Here is a 10,000-nt window from a genome sequence, read left to right on the forward strand (position 1 = left end):
GGACGGATGCAGTCTTCCTCATGAGTGGCCTTCCAGCCGACTGGAGCAGCTCTTTGACAGCTACGTTTTGCCGCAATCTGTCCAGCATTAGGATGGATTCCACTGACGTTACTCCCTTGGTGTATTTTTCTGGTTTAAGGAAAGTTACCTTGTTGGTTAGGCAGTCTTATAAAGCCAAATATTTTGTGATATATAATGGTACATTCTTATGGTTTGAGCACAAAGAGGCATTAGGCATGCTTATAAAACCTAAAATGTTTTAGTAGATACTAATTTATTTTACTGGTTCTAATAGCTATCAGGTATCCTTATAAAACTAAATAAGCATACCTGGTCTATCTTGATGCTCTAATATAATGAAGGGTAGTAGTTATGCATTATCAAACCAAATAGTTGTAGTACATTTTTCTCCTTAATTATATGCAGCTACCCCTATCCAAAAACTAGACTGGATCTAAAACTGATAATACTGAGACACTAAGTTTTTACTGGTATTTAGGCAGCTTATCAGATATACAATTTTGGTTCAGGGGTCTAAAAGAATACTCATAACACCTTGCCAAAGGGTGACATGTCATTATGTCATGGGGTAAAATCCCAGATACTGGGTGATGACTTATTAAGTAGTGGGCTTTTGTTCCGACTGTCAAACGGCATGGCATGACATATGGAGACATCATGAATCAGGGGCTTATTCTTTCCAAGGATGAGCACCTTTCAAAAGTTTTTTTGGTTGGATAAAGGGAGGGGATATCTGGAAATTGAAGGTTAAGTAATATGATGTCATGTTGATATTAGTTCTTGAAATGTTCTAGGAAGAGTGTTTTGGGTTCCTTTTATTTTTCCAGTGACAAGGTGTGATCTGATAGGTCAAGTGAATGTATAATCCTAGAATCATGCAAGGGATAATAAATTCTTGCTTAACTACAGCTATGCCATGCCACACTCTTCCAACAGCCCTTTGGGCCTATTCATGCATATGACAATGGTGAGAAACTAAGTGTGCAATTGCGAGATAAACAATCACCCCAGCATGGAGCTGTGTACACATAACGCACACTCATTCGCAATCAAATTTACCAAAATACTTGTCCATCACCAATTGGTTAAGGCTCATCTCAAAACAAGCAAGACTGCGCAGGTCTATAGATATGACAAGCATAACCTTTTACAACCCAAATTTTCCCTTCAAACTCTTTAATAAGCCACTAAGCACACAGTTATCCTGAAGATTTTTTTCATAACAGCCATACCTAATTTGAGTAACATATCTCTCATGAATAAAGAATCCTAGGATCCATCAGTTTTCAAAGCTCTAAGATTATCAAAAAGTTCTGTGTGACTAGGTATAATAAATAAAAATATTAAACATAAAACAAATAAAGCTTACCAATATACGTTTCTCCATCTTCTGCATGAGAATCATCAGCATTAGCTGCCATTTGGGCAAGTGATTCTCGTTCCTCTAGTTCTTCACTTGCCTGTGCAGAAAAAAAAAACTTGTACTGTACTGGATCTTCAAGAATTAGCATAAAATTAGGAAAACATACTTTCAAGATTGTATCCCACACATTCGGCTTTATTCAGTTTACTTCTTTGATATTCTCTTACCTTTGGAATGTTTGATACAACTTCATACATGATACCAGTTTCATAAAGGGTATTTGTTGAGCCAATGAATGACTTGACAAATTTGCTTGTTAATGACTGTTTTTTATAGATATTGACAGCCAGACGTTTCCTTAATACCATATCCATTGGCGCAGGGTGCGAGAGACGCACAACTGCTTTTACAATCAGGTACACTCTTTCGTCGTCTGTGAAAGATTAAATAAGAAGATTTAAAACCAGGAAGCAAATCATAAAATAATAACAACTGAAAGGTTTAAATGTTAATGTGAATGTAAAATAATGATTTAAACAAACAAAATTGATATCAGAACTAACAATCAATCAATATCTTTCAGTACTAAAATCAATACTTCACTTATTGCACAATCAACTTACTTGGCGTGAGTCTATTGAGGTACTGGTTGTCATGGATGGAAGAATCCCAAGAGGCTACAGCACAAACATCCTTTTCATAACATTTGATAATTGGCAACTGGAAGAATTTGTTGCAGTTTTCCTTTGGAATTATGGCATTTGTTCCAGAAATGGTCAAGGTATCACCACAGCCTTGTGTTGAGAAGTCATCAGCTGAAAACGGATAAAAAAATAAATAAGGTGTAAACAATGTCTTTTATGGAAATGCACTGCCTCTATTCTCTATTTTAGAATATAAGGAAACTAAAAGCCACCCCAGAGTCCATGGGGCTCATGGGCACTTGAATTGTTTTGTTTCTTTGTGACATACTGTATTATCACTGGTAATCATAAAAAAGGTGCAATATCAACATATTCACTCTTTATGTGAATAATTGAGTAGTGACAGCAGTCAATTATATGTACTACACATATCTCTTGTATATCTTTTTTCCTACATATACATGGGTGTATATTTTTATGTACCAGTGAGTGCACATGTGTGAATGTATTTGTATGCTATTTGTTTATCTTAACTCAATCCTGCCAGGAAAATGCTGTGCTCATTTTTTTGTTTCTTTATAAAATGTCTGCACATAGATCGCTCTGCCAGTGCTTAGCCACGAAGGAGTCAATTAGTAGACCTTATGACCTTACCCGATTTCACCTTTTCTTGAATTTCCGTGAAAAACGTTTTTTTACTAATGCTATGAATATCGATGGTGTTATTTTAATTATAGACATTATAATTACTATAATGTTATAGACATTATAATTACTATAATGTTATAGACATTATAATTACTATAATGTTATAGACATTATAATTACTATAATGTTATAGACATTATAATTACTATAATGTTATAGACATTATAATTACTATAATGTTATAGACATTAGTAGCAGCAATATAAGATGATGTAAAATATTTTCGAAAATCAAGGAAAAGGGTAAACAGGCTAAATAAAGAGTAATTGGCTCATTGGTGACTTGATACAAGTATAGTCATCAAAGTGTAAAACAATTAAAAAAGTAAATTCATAGCGGGCATGGCATGTACGTACATGCTATGCCAGTCAGATTTGGGTTAATAAACACATCATCCGCATTTCATACTTACCATTTAGATCAAGGAAAAGAACTGGGACATGAGCCTCCATGCCAGAGGGTGGATCCCAGTCAGCTGGAGCGCCTGGAATGTTGGATCCAGCGGCAGGAACCAATACAGCATTTCTCTCTTCTGTTAAAGTTACCCACTGATCCACAAGAGACTGTTCACGCTCCACATCATGCTCATTTTTGTCTCCTTTGTTGATAATTTTTTGGATCTGAGAAAAATACATACAAATGAATAAGCACACTTCAGAACATAAATTCCACATCCAGTACCAATCATCAAATATAAACATTCAAACACAACTTTAAGATTGTTATGATCTTCTTTTCATTTTAATGTTCTGGTTTACCTGTTGGTCTAAGTACATTCTTCTTCGCTTCAGAGCTTCACTCCATCTCTCACGAAGAATGTTAAGATCTTCTTCTGTATAAGAGTCTAATTGCCGCTGGCATCTCAGACGTCCACATACTGACCCAATATTTATACTTGTTATTGCCTGAAAATACAAAACACAGTTTTAATCATAACAAGAAAAATAACAAGACTATAATTAAAGCAATTAACAAGCAACAATTATCATAATGAAAACTATTGATTTATTTTTGACCTGAAATAGTGACCTGCTACTCATACTGGCTAAGAAAAGTAGGGAGCCCATACTCAAAAGGGTGTTTACAAAGTTACAAAAGAAATATAAAGACAAGAAAGAACTGCTAAATATTTAGAAAGTCATGTTTATAGTGTTTTTTTATAAAAATACCAGTATATTGAAATATCACTAGTGATTTTCAGCATTGAAACTATCATCACAATGGTCATTATCATACGACTTCTCACTTATAACTTTCAAATTCTATGGTTTTTAATATGAACAAAGGATAGTGGCTTTACCTCACATATCAGTGGAAGAGTACCAGAGTTGGAAACAGGCTTCACCCGGCAAACTACCCGCCTCTGTTGCCCTTGACGTAACTGGTAAACACCGCCAGTTAAAACATCTTTTTGTGGTAACACCTCAACAGAAACATAGTCTCCACACTCGCCAAGTTCCTGAATCTCGACCCACATCTCTATTTTCCTTGTCAATTCATTCCATCTGTCAACAAATATAAACATTATTTTAATCAAAGAAAGAATAAAGCTATTATGTCAGTTTTTCCTTCTTTCTAAATACAAAGTCATGATCAATAAATTAACTAATCGTGAATTTTGCAAGACTTTATTTACATGAATCTTACCTGTCAACAAGAGACCGAGCCTTGGCCAACTGTTGGTCAACCTCCCAACCAGGACGTGAAATGCCAAAGCCAGCAGACCTGTGACCCCAAACCTCAATCGAGAGAGCACCATCAGCACAGTGCTCTAAGAGGTCCTCTGTGACCATGACTGTATAATCTTTTGAATGTTCAAACTGGAAAAAAATGCAAAATATATAAGCTAAGTTCTATATTATATCTCTAAGCAGATATCAACATAAAAACAAAAAGTTACCGATAGTATATGTTACAGAATTAATCCTTTTTCTACTGTCTATTATCTTCATGGAACAAAACTGAGATGATAAAAAAAAAGAAGAAACATTGGCATCATACCTTAAATGTCATTGAGTCTTTAGAAGTTGGAGCTGCTGGAAACTCATTATTGACAACAGGTGCAACTACTTCACTTTCTGTCTGTCCCCAAAACTGGTACTGACAAAATACAAAGTGTGACAGAGACGGTGGAAGTCCAGCTGCCTGTTTGATGCATACCTAAAGAGGGGGAATAGAAAAAATTTCAGTCTGAGGCTCACATATTAGCTCTGACATCTTGCTGTTCAAAATGGCACTCTAGCCAATCATGTTTCCATAGACCTCCTTGAAGAGCTCTAACAGTGATATCAGTGATGCTGCCATCAAAAATACTATGGAAAAAATAAAGTTAATACTTCTAACTACTACTATCAAATGTATTACACAGTAACTTTAGGCATAAACAATAGTTAAATAAAACACATAGAAAAAGGAATAGTTTCTTACCCTAACTGTGACTGTATTATTCTGAATTTCATCATCTTCTCTACTCTGTGCAGAATCTCCAGATGATTCAGAGAGAGTGTCTGCAAAACGCTCTTGTGGAAACTGACCAGAAATGCGGCTTATTTCAACCTGGAGAAGAAAAGATGTTGCAAAAATATTAGTGTCAAAATATTATAGAACTGACAATATTATATATTTTCTATCATATAGATTTAAAAAGAGTCAACAAATAACTTGCCTGTAGTCTCCCTGCCACTTCCCCTTGCTGTGAGATAATTGGAATGTGGTAATTTAGCCGCACATCATGGAAGAGGCAATCTAGGAATATGTTTGCCACTCCAATAAGATTATGATTTTCCTGACTTTCATAAAATGGATCTGCTTCAGGACGGGACACCAGGGGGTCATTTTGCTTTTCATCATACATCTCACGCATCACAATCAGTTTATGTTCCAGCTTCTCCATTGACCAAACCTGGAAGGCAATATATCAATGATATGAGTACTAATTTCAGTACTTTGATTCTAGTTATCACAGACATCATTTAAATTCCGCAAAATTAGGTGATTATCTTCAATTGTTAGTCTAATCTAATAATCAAGCAGAAACTATTTTTGCAAAAGTATCCACAATCTAAATTTCTGTTTGTTCATCATCATTCACCTTTACATGATTTAAACAAGTTGTATTATTGAATGAATATCTTCACTGGAACTTTATCTCCACATTACCTGGTTTGGCTTTCCTTTCCTCTTGACTAGAATAGCAGGCTCGCTGACAAATGCCGACCTCTTCCTATTTGGAGAGAGGTTCTGTGGAGGTATCTGGAGGGTCACCCCGAAGGTCGTCTGCTTGCCCATTTCATCCGCAAAGAAATTGGCTTCCCGGACTAAGGTGTTGGCTTTCATGATGTCTTGTCGCAGTTGTGCCAGACTGCGCTTGAACATGTCCTCTCTGCCAGGGTACAAAAGAGATGTGTGCTCCAGCATGTCCTCTCTGGAGTATAATGTAAAGAGTCAATAAGCATTCCTTTTCTTGTCTACAGCATTAAAGGCATCGGAATCTTTATCTGTTAATACTCATGCATTACAGTTGGTGCTTTAGGAAATTTATAAATTTGGTGCATTACACAAAAATACTTTTAAATAAATCCAAAGGCATACTTCTTTCCTTTTGCAATGATATTTGGGAACACTTCCAAAATTCAGCATAAAACATTTTAAATAATTTTCTTTAATGGATATACTCTGCAGTATGTTCCCTTATATCTTCTGCATATGCAACACATATAACAACCAACTTAGCCAAGACCATACAACATATATAGTTAATAGCTGAATACCATGACACTCAATATAGAAATTAAAAAGCTATGTGAAACAAGCTAAGGAAAGACATTAGACATGACAAAAAATGAACTGAATTTTAAACATTGCACATAACCATAATATCACCAAGCACATAAAAGATTAGCAAAATAATAATAATAGTAATAATAATAATAATAATAATAATAATAATAATAATAATAATAAAATCATAATGACAATACTAATATTATAAAAAAGGTTAGTACATTTAAGTATTATAAGCTTTATGCATTTTATGCCTTAGGAAAGTTAAATAAGTGTTACTTTCTTGAGGTAAGACAATGATTTGAAGATAATAAAGTTTGCTTGTCTCTTTCGTCATATTTATCTTTTTGTTCATATTTCACTTCAAAGAACTGTATTCCATGTATCAATGATCTGTATTAATCATACTCCAAATGATTTATTTTCTAGTAAGAGTATCCTACATCATCATTTTATAATCCTTCTTTGGCATAGTAGACCCAAAATACTTAATGCTTTAAATTACTTGCCAAGCAATTGTTAATAGTTACATGTAATTCTCTTTCTTTTACCAATATAATTAATCAAGCACATGGGCACATTCTTACCCACAAGACCCATACAGACTTGAGGAAGCATAACTCAACTTTTGACTTAATCTAGCATCAACATGGACTGGATTTATGCAATAGCTTAGTCTATCTCAATATCTAGTCCATGGGAAATCCTTCTGCACATATATTCTAAGTATGCATGTATGCAGTTTATACTACAAACCTCTGCAGAATATTGCATCCATTGTAGAATATGGAACATGATATATTTTTCACATTTCAGTTTAAGTAGCAAACACAATATCTGAATATATAAATCCATCTTCTGGAATCAATAGTGAGTGTAGATATTTCATGAGCTGAAGCCTATTATCATCCACAGATCAAATCAAAGTGATATACTCACCAAAACATTAAACTTCAATTAAAAACTTTCTTTCCCTTTTGATATGACTTTCTTCACTGTGGTTATAGTCTTTGTAAACCCTAACTTCCCTTTCTTTTACACCCTTAGCTCCATCTTATGAAAATTTCTTTCATCTTTTTTCAAACTTATCCGGTGAACACCAGGGGTAGCATGGACTTAAAATTGTTGCTTCAAATACTAACATTTCAATTAATCACAGTTGATAAGACCTCTAGTCCCCGAACAGAAACCCATTTCAGACAACTGACCCACTACAGTCATACTAAAACCCATACTGTGGTGAGATATTCCAAACTTTGTAATAATTACATTCTTACTAAAAAAAAAAAAAAATATTATAAAAGAATAATATCAAACAGTACTGCACTCTGGTACAATATGATTCCTCACATTTTTGTTGCTAAAGGACTAGAAGAATTAAAACTCGTGATCATTTTCTTAATTACAGTCTGGTTTATATTGATTACTGGGTCTCTTTTAGTGTTGATTCAATGATATAATAAACACTGACCAAAGTATTGATAAGCAAGATCAAAAGAGAATAAAATATTCTATTATAACACATTCCTTGCAAAAATGTACAACATAAAAATAGGAAATGATAATAATAATCTATGTATTATCTTATCCACAAATGCAATATCAAATATCTAATCACAATCAATCACAAAAAAAACACTTAAACTTACAGGTAACTTCTTACATCAATCTATGAAAGCGAAGTTCAATAGCCATGAACATTTTGGCTTTGTGTGAATATCAAACAATAAAAACAAACTATTTTGCTAAACCTACACATGCACATGCACACATACATGCTTATCCATTCATATACTTCCTTTCTGAGATTACTGACTTTCTTTTTTTTTATAATTCATAGTTCTCTCTTATTACTTTATTGTTACCTTTTATTTTTTTTATTTGGTGTCCTTCCTTCTATCCTATGATTTTGTCTTCAAAAATGCATATTACTACATCTATATAAAGTCACACACTAAATCACATATTTCTACCAATGTGCTCATTGGTTTGAAGGTATTTCAGTACATCCCAACCATTAATCTGTATAGGGATTGGAAATCTTTTAAACTCTATATCTTTTAAATTAAAAAATAAGCAAAATTTGTCTTAACAATATATGAGTAATGTACTGAAGAATCTGGACGGATCATTTGAAAAAACTGTTACAGATCAAATATAAAAACACCAAAAATTCCTACATTTCATATATACTCTTCATAATGTGGAACCTTTTTTTGTGCTCAATTTACAGCGATATTAAAATCAAAGGGTACTATATTAATAAAAAAAAAAAAAAAAAAAACATAAACCCTTTCACAACATAACTACAACCAAAAACCAATATCAAATCTGTATCAGACATGCACATATGATTCCTGTTGTCAAATACAATCTTCAACATATTTTCTGTCTTATACTTCTTTGTTTCCTACTTTCTCTGCCTTCCTTTAAGCTTTTCCATGTTTCATTTAATCCATTTTTTCAGTGAACAAATACCCTCACTTTTTTTCCTCATCATGCCTATCTATCTGTCAGTTTGTCTATACATCTTTATATCTCTATCTGTCTCTATTTCCCTACTTCATTTTTCTCTTCTAAGAAATCTCACAGAATCTTACCTTTCCTGCGCCCATTTTTCTATTCGAAGCTGAGATGTGGGAGTTGAGGGAGTCATCTTGGTTCCCCTCAGAGGGTCAAATGGCATATATGGTGCATAAGGAGTTGTGGGGGATAGGATGTTTCTCAGTTGCTGGAACTGTTTTTCATATTCTTGTCTTTGTTTCTCCAAAGCCACTGAAATATAAAAGCAAAGATTCATATTATGTATATGATAATAGTAGCATATAAAAGAATGCATAACACTGTCAAAGTAAAAGAACAGGAGCAATGGGTGTTTGCTACAAAAACACAAAAGCAAAGCTCAAGCAATTTCAAACTAATATTTTGTCTTGGTTTGAATGCCCTTAACTAAAACAAAACTCAATTTCTCTGAGACTTCTTTCGTATTAGCATCTTGATCTGTGTATGGTATGGACATTTATGGAACACCTATTTATACCTGTAAGAGTTGCTAAGTACAAGAGGAAGACTAAAAGCACAATGTCAATCTGATGTGTTCAGGTAAGAGCTGCAGAACCAAAGTGGATTCAAATACAGTCCTAGCATTAAGCTTTAACAGTTTTTGGTTAACTAACTAGGCATATCATTGACCTACAAACCTTAGATCTGGAAATCACAAATAATGCAACCATTATACAAACATAAGCTATTAGTCTGATCCTCATCTGCTTCATACAAAGAGTGTCACTGATTTATAAACACTAAACCTGCACTCCTATGTATTCTAATGGCCCTATGATAACAAAATGAGACATCAATCTTCATACACTTCTAAACTAATGAATTAGTCAGAGCCTCTTACTTTGTTTATCTTCTTCATGCTGACGTTCAAGGTTTTGTATAGCTGCCTGTATGGGGTCATTACTCAGTTCCTTTAACA

The 10,000-nt window shown here is 33.8% G+C and overlaps 1 protein-coding gene across 4 annotated transcripts in view; it reads right to left on the bottom strand.

The window, feature by feature from the left end:
- Positions 1-10,000, bottom strand: part of LOC125042974 (kinesin-like protein KIF13A) — a 203,800-nt gene that overhangs the window by 34,358 nt on the left and 159,442 nt on the right. For 3 of the 4 annotated variants that reach the window (XM_047638837.1, XM_047638835.1, XM_047638834.1), the window contains exons 14-27: positions 9,923-10,000; positions 9,120-9,294; positions 5,896-6,160; positions 5,402-5,638; positions 5,164-5,292; positions 4,738-4,896; positions 4,384-4,556; positions 4,037-4,241; positions 3,495-3,641; positions 3,149-3,356; positions 2,008-2,199; positions 1,612-1,817; positions 1,391-1,481; positions 1-129 (exon numbers count right to left, since the gene is read on the bottom strand). The exon at positions 1-129 is cut by the window's left edge and continues 14 nt beyond it; the exon at positions 9,923-10,000 is cut by the window's right edge and continues 69 nt beyond it. In XM_047638837.1, coding sequence (XP_047494793.1) covers positions 1-129; positions 1,391-1,481; positions 1,612-1,817; positions 2,008-2,199; positions 3,149-3,356; positions 3,495-3,641; positions 4,037-4,241; positions 4,384-4,556; positions 4,738-4,896; positions 5,164-5,292; positions 5,402-5,638; positions 5,896-6,160; positions 9,120-9,294; positions 9,923-10,000 — 2,394 coding nt within the window. The remainder of the gene's footprint in view (positions 130-1,390; positions 1,482-1,611; positions 1,818-2,007; positions 2,200-3,148; positions 3,357-3,494; positions 3,642-4,036; positions 4,242-4,383; positions 4,557-4,737; positions 4,897-5,163; positions 5,293-5,401; positions 5,639-5,895; positions 6,161-9,119; positions 9,295-9,922) is intronic. The other variant, XM_047638836.1, reaches the window with a different exon arrangement.

This window comes from Penaeus chinensis, chromosome 33 (assembly GCF_019202785.1).
Source record: "Penaeus chinensis breed Huanghai No. 1 chromosome 33, ASM1920278v2, whole genome shotgun sequence".
Classification (NCBI taxonomy): domain Eukaryota; kingdom Metazoa; phylum Arthropoda; class Malacostraca; order Decapoda; family Penaeidae; genus Penaeus; species Penaeus chinensis.